Genomic DNA, 16,911 nt, shown 5'->3' with positions numbered 1-16,911 from the left:
AAGAGATCACAAGGAGCAAGGGGGGGGGGGTGACCCCAATTCAATTTCTTCTGTTCTTAAAGCATCATTGAAGCCCTCCTATTTCAGGAGACATCTGATGCACATTTTCAAACTGTGAACAAGAAATATGCTTTTCCTTTCTTTTCTTTTTTTAAAAAAGGATTAAGTTTTCCATCTTACAGCTGCTGCCATTAATGAGTTGAGTGCTTTTCTGTTACACTTTTACTAGTGGAATGCACCCTCTAGGTCATCCGCGCACTGAACAGATGAATATTCTCTTGCATTTTAAACCTTGCATGTTAATTTAATTGCTGGCATCCTGCCCATATTACATTACTAAGAAAAACAAAGCAGCTTACCTGTTACAGTTGTTCTTTGACAGCAGCCCATGCCACAGTGGACGTACACAAGCAACGAACACAACCAGCCACCCATGTTGTGACCATGTGTGGCATCATTCAAAGAACAGCTGCTTACAACTTCATATGGTCTACAGAGGGTGTCTGGCCCATTCTTTGTCCATTAATGATCTAGTATGAAGGGCAAATTACCCTGACCCCCATCAAAATATGACTTGAGGAAGAAGAAACACTGAAGGGGGAGATTCAACTAAGTTGTTGGATGTGAGGAATGAGGTCTGCTTGTACAATGAGGCTTACCCCTGTGGACCCCTTAAATTTAGTCTGGAGGGTTGAGGGCAGTGGTGCCAACTATAGGGGGCTCTGGGTGCTTGAGGACCCACAAAAAATTGTCATGGGTACTCAGCACCCACACTGCAGGGCCCCCGTTGCAACTTCCGGTGCCTCGCGAAGCACTGGAAGTCACATCCGAGGCCTTGTGAGGTCTCAGAACCTGACTTCCTGTCTCACTGGAAGTCAGGTTCCAAGGCTGGGCAACACACATGACGTCTTGACATCACACACACTGGGTATGTCCCATTGCATGAGCAGACCCTGTCCCCACCCCCATGCATACCCCACTTAGTGCTATACTGAATTCCACCATAAGGCTGGAATCCTTTCACACTTAACTGGAAGTAAAAGTTCCTCTGAAGTCAATGTAACTTACTTCTGACTCAACACATATAGGATTGCATTTTCAGAGAAACTACATACAACAGATGAGGTGCCTTCATTTCCTTACCAAAACAAACACCTCGGTGTGGGAGAAAGGCTTTGCAGGCAGCAGCTATTACCAGTTCAGCTGAAAGTATTGTCTTTATTATCAGATCCTCTACACTGGCCATCAGAGCTGGAAGGAGAAAAGGGTAAAGCAAAAAAGAATGAGAAATTTGATATGAGGATTGTTAACCTGTGATATTGCAACAAAGACACATGAGAAAATGAGCATCAACAGCAGCCAGCAAACAGAAAGTTCGTAAGAGCACACCCACAAGAGAAATTTAAAGGAAACTTGTAGGAAGGATTTAGGAGGCTTGCTTATAGGTACACCATAAATACCAACCAAAGTATAAGAATTAAAACCAAGTAAAGTAATATTCTAGTTTTACGGTACAATGTAAAGTGTTATTGCATATTATAACGATTATTAATTACTGTATTAGATTTATTATCCACCCTCCATCAGAAGGTCCTAGGGCTGGTTACAGCAATATAAAACACAGCATTAAAACACTTTAAAACTAATTACAATCACAACTAGAGTGGGTCTTCGAAATACATAACTCAAGAGGTAAAGGCCAAGGTAAAGAGGTGTGTCTTCAGCATACAACAAAAGCTATATAATGAAGGTGTCAGGCGAACCTCCGTGGGGACAGAATTCCACAACTTTTGCAAGTTGTGCCTCTTCTAAACTAGGATAACCTAATGACAGCCCCCAGGGCAATTAGTTTCAGTCCCTGTTAGCCCTACAGTATCATTATTTTTTAATGAAACCCCTAATATATTTGCCTACACTTTCATTCTGCAGAAAAATAAAAAGTTTGTAAACTTGCTGCTTTTCAAGAAAGGTATTCTACTTTAATGTTATAGCTCTTCTTGACTATCAGCAATTGTACACATTTGTATGTATTTCTATACCCAAGTACAAAAGCTACATAAAACCTTTAGGAAGCATCAGTTTAATTATGGAACCTAGCTACTGTGCCAAAAAATATTCTCTTGGCCTCAAGACCACTGTCTGGAGACTAGTGACCCCACATGAATAAATAATTTGTCCATTTCTGTTGCAGACTATCGTATCACTTTCAAGATTTCAGACAAACACAAAGTTGATCCAAAAATTTTTAAGTACATCAGAATGCTCACGTCTTAGTCTGGCTAAACCACCTGTGTATATATTAATTGTAAGCAATTTCAATTCTCACATGAAAATGAAAACCATATATTCTCATAGCCATTGACTCTTTACTATTGCAAAGACAATGCCTGCTTCAAACAGCATGGATTATTCCATGCATTACACACTTTTGAGTTCACCAGTCTCCTTCCACTAAACAAGAATTTTGACAACACTGGTACTGATGCTAGTCATTAAATTAATTAATTAATGCTAATAACTTGTTTCCTTCCATTCTGAAGGAAATCATCCCTGAGTGCTCACTGGAAGGACAGATCGTGAAGCTGAGGCTCCAATACTTTGGCCACTCATGAGAAGAGAAGACTCCCTGGAAAAGACCCTGATGTTGGGAAAGATGGAGGGCACTAGGAGAAGGGGACGACAGAGGACGAGATGGTTGGACAGTGTTCTTGAAGCTACGAACATAAGTTTGACCAAACTGCAGGAGGCAGTGGAAGACAGGAGTGCCTGGCGTGCTCTGGTCCATGGGGTTACGAAGAGTCGGACACGACTAAACAACTAAACAACAACAAATAACTTGTTGCTAAAAAGAATTTCTAATTTGCATTGCTCATTCATGATGCTATCAGTAAATCAATCAAATGTGAGGAAAAGAAACTGTCCAATAAAATATAGAATTCCAGAATTAAAGGCATTCACTTAATAAAGTGAATACTACCTAGGGAATAGTGTGTTTACAAAAGACACATGGGAAGTATTCAACCTGACACTCTTCTGATTGTTCCATCAGAGCAAGAGGTTTTGCTTGCCAAAACGGAATTATCCCTCCTCTCATCCTATCGTGTGCTGTTCTGGGGGTAACAGTTCTCTTCTCACCTGTAGTATCTTTCCCTTCCTGTTTCAGATACCTCAGCATTGCACTCATACTCCATTTGTTCCCATAATCTTCCACTTCAGGGTCATCACAGCTATAACCAAAGAAATAGATTTCAAACTTTCAAGAACTTCAGTATAATGTCTCCAATTTCTGTTTAAATGTCAATTTACAAGTTTTGGGTTTTTGTATTAATTTTGACCAAATTGCAAGAGGCAGTGGAAGACAGGAGTGCCTGGCGTGCTCTGGTCCATGGGGTCACGAAGTTGGACATGACTAAACGACTAAACAACAACAATTGCTGACAAATGTTTAACACAAATAAACAATTTGGGTCAAGTCTTACAAGCAGCACATAGAATCATAGATCATAATCACCATTATTATTATTTTATTAATCACCTTCTAGGCAAGCATTTCAAGGCAATGTACAATAAAAACAGCACAAAAAAAAAGTTAACAACACACACAAAAGAGCCAATACCTTTAAAACAAAACTAAAACAATAAAAAATAGAGACTCATGGCAAATGCCCATTTATTATTCAACTGGGAAAGCCTGTAGGAACAAGAATGTCCTCAATTGTTTCTTGAAAGTGCCAAAAGTGGATGTCTGTCATATCTCAACAGTAATGCTGTTCCACAAAACAGAGGCAGCCACACTAAAAAAGACTGATCCAAGTTACCGCAGAGTGGGCGGCTGAGATCTTTGAAGCTTGCAAAAGAAACCTTCCCGCAGACCACAGGGATCTACTGGGTTAAGGTGGTCTCTAAATCAGTGTCTGCATCAATTTAAGACAGCCACAACAAAATACTAGTTTTTTTTTTAGTGCTTTAGTGTATTATATATATTAACTGCTGTAAGCTACTTTGCGGGGGGGGAGGTCTAACGGGCAGGATAAAAATATATTTAAATAAATAAATATCATGGCTGTGCTTTTCTCTGGACAAACGAAGACTCAAAAACTCTTCAGCAAAATGTAAGTGCAGTACCTGACATAGTCACCACTCTTCTTGTTGACACTGTAGTTTGTTAAATGCATGAATTGGTTCTTAATATTCTTTGCTCCCTGGTCATATCTCACAGTTGCAAACCTACAAAACAAGAACCAAGAATACAACAATAATTCAAAGTATAGCAGGCCAATTGTCCCATCATCTTTTATCTAGAGATTGGGGAATGGCTAGATATTACTTTTCTCCCCTCACCTATACATCTGATGAAAGCTAGCTGCCAACTTCCATGCTTCTTCCCCAAACCCATCCCTCATCACACCATATCAGAAACTGCTATTGTCTCTTTTTCACAGTCTCTTTTCCACTACCAAATTGCAATGGGCTATTTGCAGTCTTATCCAGGAAACACACATACATTTAGAAACAGCAGTGCGACTGAATTCATTATCTGTTCTGCCAACATCAGTAACAGGAACTATCTCTGATTACGTAATTATTTTTTCTGTTTGTGTCACATAATTGGACTTGTGTGAACTAATTGATTGAAGGACCCTATCCTCAATGCAGGAAGCAGTTTAAACGACTTTTAAACCATTTAACTCTATATGGACACAGGGATCACAAATGAACAGGAATGTGGAGTGAAAAATTTGTCAGTGCTTTATTTTTCAACCAAAAAATGTTCTGTTTCTTAAGTTAATTAGGGACAATTGAGAGATAGCAAATGCAAATAATTTATTAGGCCAGCTTGGCAGTTTCAGCATTTTTAGCCTAGTGTTCCAAATAAAAGTTAAATAAGCATGTCAAATCAGATCGTGTTCAGGGGCATCAGAAAAGTTTCCAATGCAAACTAAAGTTTGATGCAAATTAATTTGCAATTCAAAGTTTTATGGAAAATCTAATATCATTGCAAATGAATGATGGAACTTAAATGGAATGAGGACACACAAATGGCATTATGGTATATAAACCGTGCCAAGGAAATTAAAGGGGGGGAGCTCTTCCCCATAAGTCTGTTGGTCTCCAAACTGACTCCCGCTTTGAGATCAGCAGAAGAGGTCCTGCTAATGGTTCTACAACCAGGTATAGCCTGTAAGCTGGTTGCCAAAGACTGAGCCTTCATGGTAGTGGCACCCTGGTTATGGAATTCCCTCTACGAGGAAGTATCTTTCTCCCACACTGAAAATTTTCAGATGTCAACGAAACGTATTTATTCATCTGAGCTGTGGGAACCTAAATAAGCCCTGGAAGCCAGTAGCTGGTATGGTGGGCTGGCTGCGTTATATTAGGCTTCTTGTTTTAGATTTGATTTTTGTATTGTAACATTGCTGTGCACCCCCTGGGCTCCTACAGGAGGAAACGCTGTATATAAACACAAACAACTTGGCCCAGTGTACCATTTTGAATGCCACTCCAAATTCTCCATACTTCTTCAGTAAGATCTGTATAATCTCCTAATGGGTACATAATTTATTACTTGTAGAGTATGAGACTCTTAATCATAAGGTCGTGGGTTCAAGCCCCACAATGGTCAAAAGATTCCTGCATTGCAGGGGGTTGGACTAGATGACCCTCATGGTTCCTTCCAACTCTACAATAATATGATTCTATTATTATTAGTTGCTTACTACAAAAAAGTTTCTAAGCTACTTACAAAAAAAATGAAGAACCATTTTCAAATTCTAGCTACTACTTCACATGCACAAAACAGACAGCACCAACATTCTTATATCCTGCCAATAAGCCCAACGCTCTTCAATGTAGGTCAGGCATCCCCAAACTTTGGCCCTCCAGATGTTTTGGACTACAATTCCCATCACCCCTGACCACTGGTCCTGTTAGCTAGGGATCATGGGAGCTGTAGGCCAAAACATCTGGAGGGCCACAGTTTGGGGGTGCATGATGTAGGAAACCAATGGTGGTATTCTGCTTCATACTAGTTTAACTGATCGAGGCATGCTCAGTACAGTAGTAGCAAGAAGTACAAAATACTGTTGCTCAAAACTGATATGTTTGCTATAACCTGGGAGGTGGAGGGAGAGAGAAAGGAGGATCATGAGACCAACTGCAATCCCCCCACTGCTTAAGTTAGCTACATTCCCCAAACATCAAGGGCCTGCCAGGCAGGGGTTACTGCAAAGGGGACTGGGCTGCTGTAACAGGCTCTGGCCACAACACAGTCTATGAGGTAATGTAAATTCCTTGGCTCACAGTAAGTACCTGAATTCTTTGGAAACCACAGGAATCCAGCAGAGAAAAGGTAAATATCTCCATGGAGCCAGTGCTAATTAGCAAGCAGGACTACCAAAGGAGAGGGCACTAGGGGGCTTAGGGAACAGGAAAGCAGCACACTGTCAGGCACTACAAGGTTCTGCTGCCTGCTCCTTCGTTTCAGAGCATAGTTGTGCAGCCACGTTCTTTTCCCACCCCTTCTCCTTCTGGGGCCCCTCTGAAGCACATTTGGTTTTCTGCTCAATCCATTGTATTTCCACAAAACGACTCTGCGTTTTCTCTGCACTGGTCCAACTACAAATGTCTGCCTGGAAGAGTTTAGGCCCCAAAATATAGCCCTTTAAAACTTGATATTTTAAACTAACTGACTTTTTCCCTTTGACTCCAAACAAAGAAAAACTAAATTGAGGAAGAAAGTTGCAAAACCTGTGCCTGAGTGCCCCCTACTGGCACTTCATTGCTGTCAGAAGTATGCGCACAATCCGAAACCAGCAAACATGAAGGGGCACAGGCTGCTAAAGAACACAAAAGGAGGTGGCAACAACATTCACTTTGCAAAGGGACGTTACACAAAAAATTACCAGCATGCATCCAAGCCTTTTGCACTTTATTTTGATCATGTACAACGGGCTGTTTTAAGATGCACCACAGAAGCTGCCTGTTGTGCTGTGATATTCAAGTGTAAAGTTGATTTCCCCCCCCCCAAAAAAAATCTGCTCACAATTAAGTACGTTCACTTGATAAGTGAACTGCTCTGAGACTGGAGAGCAGAAGGGAAACATACCGAGACTTGTGCCATTGACCAGAGGACCGAGGGCCACTGAGAAGCCACAGCCCTTGCCTCCCAGGAATAACATCAAGGCAAGAGGGAGACCAACTTGGCCTCATCCATCAGCCACAGACGAAGCAGCTGCAGGGAGTTTGCTTCCCCCTTTACAGCCTGAAAGAACACTCAGCTCCAGCTGCCTGTTGCCCTGGAACTGTAGAAGCAAGAGGAAAGAACACTCTGGCCCCATCTATCAGCCAAAGAAACAAGAGCCACCATTTGCTATTCAAGCAAGAACACCAGCAAAGGGAAGATCAGCATGAATAAAAACAAATGCCTGCTTATATAGTTCACCACTTTGTTCTGGCCTTGAAGAACTGATCTCCCTCCTCTACCTTTTCCTTTCACTCCTTTCACTTTTGAGGGTTTGTTTCTTTTTAAGTTAGTATGCCTAATATTAGGCCTCTCTCTTATTCTTACTGATGTGAGCCACTTTAGGAAACAATAATTTCTGAAAAATGTAATAAATAAATCTACTTCAGGTGAGGCGATAAGAGACAAATGCCAAGTTCATTAGTAGGAGTAGGGACAAAAGAGGTTCATCACAAATATACCTTCCACTTTAAAGTATCAGATTGTTACCTGCAAAGGAGGCCCAGAGCTAGAATGGAAAGTTGCTCTGGAACAAGTCAAAATATATGACACAGTTTGCAACCCATTTGCCCATATCAAACAAGAAAGGACCACTGTCCCATAACACTACGTACTAAGGACACCACAACTTCTTCCTAAATTCAGTACAAGGGGAGCAACATTCTACTTTCAACCCATATTATCTCACATGCAGTATTGTGCCACTTCCTACAAGTCATTGCATACTGCCTCTTGTTCTTAATATAGCTACTGAAGAAAGGCTGTGGAATGTTTAAACTTTTCCAACCAAGTTTTCAATTAAAATAATGGGTAGGACACATGCCTGACCTGGTATAAAACACCTTCCTATGTTCCTATAGTATAGATTTCTTGGCATTTTGGCCAGAGACGGAAATATGTGGACAAAGAGAGTTGTAACCTGATGGCGCCAAAGTCATGAAAGCTTTCCCTTGTGCCTATACTCACAAATTCAGGAAAGACAAAAACTTTGGAAGGCAATGAAAGCCTTAAAGTCCACTACTGCCACCTGAAGGCCACAGTCAGGAAACGGCATTTCATTCACTGATACATACCGTATTTTTACAAGTATAAGACTAGGGGGGGTTTTACCAGAAAATTAGGTTTAAATTTGGGGCTCATCTTATACACGGGTAGTGCTAAGGGGTGTTTTCTTAATTTGGAGTCCCCCAAAATATACACGATAAATACGGTATATTCCATAATTCCCTGTCATTGCTGAGGCTGCTTGAATTTCAGCCAGTAGCTAAGCTCAGCAGATTCTCCACCAAAGACTGCCCCTAACACTTGGGGCTTGAGGAGAATAGGACAGGAAAGGGATGGAAATGCACTCATAATGAGAGAAAATATTTTTTATCTAGATACTTTATAAGCATTGATTCATCATTCCCAACTTCCAAAAGTTGAGTAGGATTACCAAGAGACCTCTTCAATATCTTAAGAGACAGTCGCAAAATGAAATTAAGACACATGGCTCTTCAACTTTGTGGAGCAAAATATTTGCCTTCTACAGCATGGGACACAGAACCGACACCTACCTGGCCAGACCTTCCTCATAGAGGTAGATGACAAGGGGGTCATAGGACGTCACCAGAACATACAGCCGCACATCAAATTTGAAATCTGAAAAAGGAACAACACTGATCAGTGGCCACAAATTGTTCAAAAATGGAACCTACCTAAGAGTTGAGAACAACAGGGTCAAGGGATCAGATATTTCCAGTGAGTATTTCTGAACAGTGATGCTTTGTGCGTTTGGATGACACAACTGTATTTTTAATAGGGTGAATGCTTCACAACAGAATCAAACAGAATTGTTTTCCTATTATTCAATAGCCAGGTTCAAATCACCACTCAGTTCTGTAGCTCATCAGGTCACTGGGCCCATTGCTATCTCTCAGCATAATGGGTTATTGAAAGAAAGTGGCAGAGGGCTAGAACCACATATGCTGCCTTGAACTTCTTGGAAGAAATGTAGATTATAAATATAAAAAATCAATAAATAAAATTCTGAAGCCTCCGCATACATCTCCTGAAAGAAAAGACACAAACTCACCATCTATGAGTAGAGGGTTGTTGATGTAGCGGGAGACCAAGATGTTCTCTTCAAGGGAAATCTGACTTGGCTACAGAAGAAACAGACAGCACATTGGAGTGAGGAACAGGACACCTGAATGCTAACAGACTGTCCCCAATTGCTGCATGCCAGGGAATGTTTGCCTGATTACTAGGTTAACCAAATGCTGTGGCAAAAGCTATTGGATCGTATCCAATGAAGTTGTCCCACTTGTGCAAGGATTTGCTCAATGGAATTTTACATCCCTCAGGCCCTTTCCCGAATTCAGCTCCAGGGGGTTGTGTATGAACCCTGGACAGATTCAGGAGGCATGTGGGGCGAGTAGATAAAAATATGATTGGCAATGCAAAAAGTGAAAAGGGAGCATTTATCCTCTTAAATACACACAAACCACTGTCTGAATGAAATTTGTCCCCCTAAAACAGGCATAGGCAAACTTGGCCCTCCAGATGTTTTGGGACTACAACTCTCATCATCCCTAGCTAACAGGACCAGTTGTCAGGGATGATGGGAGTTGTACAGTGGTACCTCAGGTTACAAACACTTTGGGTTACAGACTCCGCTAACGCGGAAGTAGTACCTTGGGTTAAGAACTTTGCCCCAGGATGAGAACAGAAATTGTGTGCTGGTGGCGCAGTGGCAGCGGGAGGCCCCATTAGCTAAAGTGGTACCTCAGGTTAAGAATGGTTTCAGGTTAAAAACGGACCTCTGGAACGAATTAAGTTGTCTTTATATGAACGCATCCTTGTTATTGTATATAAAGATATGCAAATATCAAACACCAAGTTCAACATTTTCAGAAATTATCCATCTTCATATAATACAAATGCATCAGAGAGCAAAACAGAAGGCAGCTTATTATCAAGCTTGTTTTCTCCTGCTTTGGAGGCTAGGACCTGAACCAATGGATTGAAGTGATAAGAAAGGAGATCCCAACTAAACATCAGGAAGAACTTTCTGACAGTAACAGCTGTTTGGCAGTGGAACAGACTCCCACGAGAGGTGGTGGACTCTTTTTCCTTAGAGGTTTTTAAGCAAAGGCTGTATGATCTAGTTGAGATTCCTGCATTGCAGGGGGTTGAACTAGATGACCCTTGGGGTCCCTCCCAACTCTACAATTCTATGATTCTACACAATCACAGGGCTCCCTCTCATATCAAAACTGGATCAGAATTAAGTGGTGGTGTTTCTCCCTTTCAAGTTTTTAATATTATTCTTTCCTTCCAGCAAAAACTGGAATTGTTGACCACATTGCTGTGAATGAGGACTCTGTAATAGGAACTAAAGATGCAATCATATGCAGATTTACCTAGGAGTAACCTCCACTAAACACAGTGGGACAAATTTCTAAGTAAGCATGCATAGGATTCAGGCTGCACATCATCAACAGAGAAAACAACTTCTTTACATCATGCTTTCTGCACCACAGTCCAAATGCCAAACTAGGCAATTCTGTCCAAGACTTTGAACTGTGTGAGCACAGAAAAGAACTGTGTGCAACAACTATGATACTAGTGACAGTTCAATATACAGTAGTAAAAGCTAATGTGATAAAGTCATGATCAAGGGTTCATATTATGACAGGAATAGACTATAGACTGCATGTCTGAGGGCTGCAACATCCTGAAAGCACAGAACACGGATATGGTTTCTAACAGCAATACAGAAAATCTAAAGTGGCTTTCCTATGTAGCAACCACTATTCAAATAAGTTTGGGTATGAACAAGTTAACTACAGTCAACTGGAAAACTTTGTGTTTATCTAGTGTGACACACAAAAACAAAAGCATCCCCTATTATTTGCAGGAGATTAGATTTAAGAATGAGATTCTAGAGAGCACTCTCTAGAGAAGTAAGACATTTGACAGATCTGTGGGTTTAACAATCCTGGAAGAGCCAGATATTATGGGAAATAAGCTTAGAGTGTCTTTCTCCGGGTTCTGACCCTTTGTTCACATATGTATTTCCTTGAAGCAGAGAGTAAAGTCTTGTGCAGCTCTGGAAACAGTTGCTTCATGTACTTGGCTAGCAGCTGCCTTATTCCATGGGAAAGGAGCCAGGCTGAGAACATATGAGACAAACTGGCCCCTTCAATATGTGGAAGGGAGAGATATATATGAGTGAAAGCAGTGACTCACTGTTCAGTTTTATAGTTTGCCTATTAGTTATAGGGGACACACACACAATTTTTCCTATCCATTATGGCTCCTTTCACAACTAGTGATAGGCAAAGCACTTAAAACAGTCAACAGTGAATCTGCTACACTGTTCTCCATGGGTGAAATCTATTTACCAAGTGCTAATCTGTGCTGAATGCAATAGACTCAGGTGAGCTAGTTACCTGTAGCAAAAATGTCACCACAGTCACCACACCCTTGCTTCTCCAGATTTCTGATCAAGTGCTTGGTAACGTTTGCCTCACCATACAGACAACTAGCCTAACATATGAGTGTATGGTCAAAATGACCCCATTACCATCTGATAGCTGCTTCTAATCATTCTGTGGCTGCCCTAAAAGCATGCTAACTTTTGCACTATGAACCTCAATATATCTCCACTTGCCAGAATGGGGATGTGTCTGTTAAGAAGTAGCACTAGCCAACAAACGAGTGATCTCAGTTCAGAAGGTGAGAATGCACAGAAAACATACAAGCTTCACATTTAAACAGCAACCACCTGAACATAACTGCTCCTAGGCTTACAAAGTTTTTCTGAATCTACCCCTCTTTACTGGATACACCCCTGAAAAGATATTCCTATAACCTCTCTGGCAAGATCGTGGGAGTCACCTAATCAGCCCTGTCAAGGGAAGCCCTGCACAAAGTTAGTGCTTGTACAATGCAACTTTCCCCCGCCTCCCACAGCACCTCCCACTTCAAAAAAAAGGCTCTTGGGGAGTCAGGAGAACCCCCAGAACAGCACACAATGGGAGAGGGTTTCGTTCCATCTGGCAAGCTGGAATACTTGCACAAAGCGAACTGGAAGAGCACAACATTGAATTTCACCCAGGAAATTCACTCACAGTTTTAAAACATTCATGTCCCAAGTCAAAGGTCTTATATACTATTTCCTTGGTATCCAAGACTCATACTTCTTGCACATGTTAAGTAACAACCAAAACAGTAACAGCTATTTTGCTTGCTCCGTCTACACTCTGTTGTCAGCATTTGACAAACCAAATAAGCAATATCTAACTATCTAATAATTTGCTTAACTGATATAAGTGACAGGAAACAGGACAAGTGCAGCAACACAGTACCATACTAAGTGTGTTGCTCCTAACAGTCTGAACATTTATGTGGAGGTCAAAACATTATCATGAAACGTTATCACTTGCTCAAAGATGCAAGCGACTTATCAAGCTTGGTATATTTAAGTGCTTACATTGTTGATCAAATAGACACCTCGTCCTCTAGAAGATGCCACAGGTTTCACTATCCAGGGTCCCCTATCCTTTGAATAGGAACCTGGTTGAGAAAGAATAAAAATCACAAACACTATCAAATGCTATACCAAAAGGTTTACCAGACATTGCCACAGCTTCCAGCAATGACTGAATGGAATTTCAGCAGTACTTACGGGCCTCTTTCAGCCAGTCTTTATATGAACTGCTAAAAATTGCCACAGGTGTCTTTTCATTCTGCATCTTTCCTCCTCACTTTATACTCGGTTTGGTCACAGATAGCGACACATAGCAATTATGGGATTTGGAAAATTCGCTTGCCTGGTTTGTACTTAGCATAGAAAGCTACCTTATTCTGACTGAGATCATTGGTTCATCTACATCTGTATTGTCCACCCTAACCAGCAGCAGCTCTCCAGGATTTCCAACAGGGTTCTCTCCCAGTCCTACCTGCAAATGCCAGGGATGGAACCTGGGACTTCCTCTATGCAAAACTGATACTCTACCACTGAGCTACAGCCATTCCCCTGTGATTTATGCCAAAATGATCAAGTGTGCCACTGCACAGGGAAACTTGTGCTGCTTCACTCCTGCTGCACTACCAGCACCTAAGCCATGGTTTGCCTTAGAACTATGTCCAAACCCAGGCTCATGGTTTGTTTTCTCCCAAACCATAAGCAGTAAGCCAAGTACAAACTTTGGTTACTGATCACATTTTGTGAGCCCATGTTTGGATATAATGCTAGGTCAAAGTACTGCAGCAGCAGCAGCAGCAGCAGGGGAGGAGAAAACCAGACACAATTCTCTCCCTGTGCACCATGGTTTGGCTTATGGCTATGTGCAAACCAGATTAAAGTAAGCACAGAGCTTGGGAATGGCCCCCTGTCAATTGTTACACTGAAATGGCTCATGATTTTTTTTAAAAAAAATAAGGCTTAAGACTCAAAATCATGTGCCTTAGTATGGAGGAACAGAGATGTCCCACATTTAAGTATCTATTTCCCAGGTTTTCCCAATGCATTAATGACCTCCATTGCAAGGATTCAAAGGGTTAAGAGAGGACTTTATCTAGGGTAGTCACTGAAATATCATGAGTTTCAATTTCAAAAGCTGACATACATTTTGTCGCCTGGAGCACCAGAAAGATCATAAAATGAAAAACACTTCCAAGCTTTACTTAATACTTGGTCACTTTTGAGTCAGTCACTTACAGCAAAACTCTTGATATTCAGCAGGGAGAATGAAGGTCTGAGGGAGCACATGGAAGGTTTTGAATCCATAGGTTTGCTGCATGCGAATGATGTTCTTGTACAATCTGTCCTTTCGAGTTAATTCATAAGACCTGAAGAGATGTACATGCAGTTTTCAGATGTCGCCTCTTTGTGAGGATCTTTGAAAATTAATTACCTTAACACTCACAAGTTTTAAGGAACACAAGGATCTTACACAATTCTAGCTTGCTCTCTTGCTACTGTCAGTCTGAATACAACATAAGGGTCTGCAGTCACCAACTGATCACTGACTCTCTCCTACTGAAGGAATTCTAAAGGATGGTATGAATGTACCAAGCTTACAGAAAGATTTCTTGGTGGTGGTTCCTCATTCCAATTTTCCTAGAGATCCATTAATTCTAAGTAATAATAGGCAACTATTTGAGCAAGTATCTCATGGTAAGGGATTTTATTTTATTTTTTTAATTTAGAAACTATTTTTATTAGTGTTCTTATGAAAGCTTTACTGAGCATGAGGAATTTGGGGATAGAAATTTATAAATCTCATTTGTCCCAATTTTCTACATAAGCTATAAGAGAGCCTGAAGCATAATATTCAAGTCACACTGCTTATTTTCACCCTTCTATAGAGGCATTTCTATGCAGTCATCACATATCCCCTTACCTGGGGAAGTGGTTGACTTTTTGAATATCTGTGAGGGTTCGTAGAATGTAGGGTTTCAGATGGGATCCTGTCCACATAAGGTTATACTCATTGCTGCTTGGGTGTACCTAGACATGACAAGGAAGTTGGGGGAAAGTATATTACCTACCAATCAAGGCACTAGATTAAAAAACTGAGGTCTACGTGCTTTCTAATCTAGAAAAAAAATAAGACAAATGTCTCAACCTGAGTGAAATATTTTCCAGCTACATAAGCCCTTTTCTTAACATACACATTTTGCTAGAGGATATGTATACATTTACTATATCTCGCTCCAAGGATGCTATCCAAAACAAAAACAATTTACAAAGCCGCTATTAATCCACCTCCACAAAGTTTTTTTCTTCTGGTATGTATACAATTTATAGTTTTTAAAATATCACACTATACAAAAGGAATGTACATTATAAAGTTATCATATTAGAAACAGTATATAGTGGTACCTCGACTTACGAAGACGATCCGTTCTGCGGCCATCTTCGTAGGTCGAGGTTTTCGGTTCTCAAAGTGCCGCTAGAGCGCATGCTCAAGCGTGATTTCGCGCTTCTGCACATGCGCCGACCGCACGCGCCGCTCTGCCCAGGCACGCGCGGTGAAAGCACTTCCAAGGGTTATCAACTTCGGAAGTCGAAACCTTCAGAAGTCGAAGCATTCAGATGTCAAGGTATGACTGTATATGACAAGCTACCAAATGCAGGAGTGTGCTTTGTCATGCTTTTTGTTTGAACAGCTGTACCTTAACACACTCAACGCTCTGAACTATATCTGTCTCTTGGCTCTAAGAGCAGGGAAACCTAATTGGACTTTCAGTCTCTTCATATTAACAAGTCCTGATAAACATACCTCACGGAATCCATGAGCTGACAAAATGCTCCGCACCAGGCGACTTTCTGTTCTCACAATCTTAAAAGACAAGCGATAGCGCTCTGTGAAGAAAGTATCACAAATTAGTAACACCACGCCAGCCACATTATATTTAACTGGGTGCCAAAGGCTGCCAAAGGGAAACAGTATTAGGGAAATTGACACATTCTATTAATCCTACACTAAAGGTAAAGGTAACCCCGACCGTTAGGTCCAGTCACAGATGACTCTGGGGTTGTGGCGCTCATCTTGCTTTACTGGCCAAGGGAGCCAGCGTACAGCTTCCAGGTCATGTGGCCAGCATGACTAAGCCCCTTCTGGCGAACCAGAGCAGCGCACGGAAATGCCGTTTACCTTCCCGCTGGAGCGGTACCTATTTATCTACTTGCAATTCGTGCTTTCAAACTGCTAGGTTGGCAGGAGCAGGGACCAAACAACGGGAGCTCACCCCGTTGTGGGGATTTGAACCGCCAACCTTCTGATCGGCAAGCCCTAGGCTCTGTGGTTCAACCCACAATGCCACCTGCATCCCTAATCCTACACTACTACTTATTTATTTATTTATTATTGTTATTATTATTAAAAGGGATGCAGCAAAACCAATATGGGTAAATTGCAGAATTCACCCTGGCCCTCCCTCTTTCTTTCTTTCTTCCACCTATTTGTTTAATCAGCTAATTTACTGTTGCTGCACAAGAACGAGCCTATGAACTTTTTCGACTTCCAAACAATGTTAAGCACTTTTTAACTCCTGTTGTTTTCAACAGACATTTTAAGTGCATGTTTAAATTCTTTTCTTAGGAACTTATAAGGTTGTAACTTGACTGTTTTCATTTATTTATTTATAGTCAAAGCACCACATAACTGTAATATGTCAAGAGCCATTTCATTTATTTATATGACAAGAAGAGAAATCATATACTGTACAGGTAATTTCATTTTATATACTCTTGCTGAGATAACGAGTTGCATAAAACCACATTTACCCCCAATCAAGCGGATGTAACTGTCCTTGGTTAGAATAGCTTCTGCATGAAATACCAGGATTGGGATCCTTCTGAATCCACCTGTCCACGTGATGCATGGGTGCTCCCTAAAACAGCAAAACACATTTATGAACATATACAGGAAAATGCTAATTGTGAAGAGAGTCAGAATACTTGCATACAGCAACCCCTATGTAGATCAAAACTATTTAAAAGTAAATATAAGCTTCAAGATTCAGAAACATAAAGTAGCAGTTAACACTCTTATGACAAACATTTATTCCTGAAGTGTACAGCTAAAATATACACATCTCATTAAAACCTGGCTATCTCCTATTCTTACCAATAATACATTGAACTTTAGCAGTTGAGGAGAATGCAATTTTTC

The 16,911-nt window shown here is 40.9% G+C and overlaps 1 protein-coding gene across 9 annotated transcripts in view; it reads right to left on the bottom strand.

The window, feature by feature from the left end:
- TTLL5 (tubulin tyrosine ligase like 5) overlaps positions 1 to 16,911 on the bottom strand; it is a 112,532-nt gene that overhangs the window by 88,398 nt on the left and 7,223 nt on the right. For all 9 annotated transcript variants that reach the window (XM_088672458.1, XM_035108181.3, XM_088672412.1 and 6 more), the window contains exons 3-12: positions 16,524 to 16,630; positions 15,517 to 15,599; positions 14,635 to 14,741; positions 13,950 to 14,080; positions 12,720 to 12,802; positions 9,315 to 9,384; positions 8,797 to 8,881; positions 4,126 to 4,227; positions 3,136 to 3,227; positions 1,144 to 1,251 (exon numbers count right to left, since the gene is read on the bottom strand). In XM_088672458.1, the coding sequence (XP_088528584.1) occupies positions 1,144 to 1,251; positions 3,136 to 3,227; positions 4,126 to 4,227; positions 8,797 to 8,881; positions 9,315 to 9,384; positions 12,720 to 12,802; positions 13,950 to 14,080; positions 14,635 to 14,741; positions 15,517 to 15,599; positions 16,524 to 16,630 (968 nt within the window). The remainder of the gene's footprint in view (positions 1 to 1,143; positions 1,252 to 3,135; positions 3,228 to 4,125; positions 4,228 to 8,796; positions 8,882 to 9,314; positions 9,385 to 12,719; positions 12,803 to 13,949; positions 14,081 to 14,634; positions 14,742 to 15,516; positions 15,600 to 16,523; positions 16,631 to 16,911) is intronic.

Source organism: Zootoca vivipara, chromosome 1 (genome assembly GCF_965207765.1).
Source record: "Zootoca vivipara chromosome 1, rZooViv2.hap1.1, whole genome shotgun sequence".
Taxonomy (NCBI): Eukaryota; Metazoa; Chordata; class Lepidosauria; order Squamata; family Lacertidae; genus Zootoca; species Zootoca vivipara.
The sequence above is the reverse complement of the archived record's forward strand: the minus strand, read 5'-3'. Positions and strand labels throughout refer to the sequence as shown.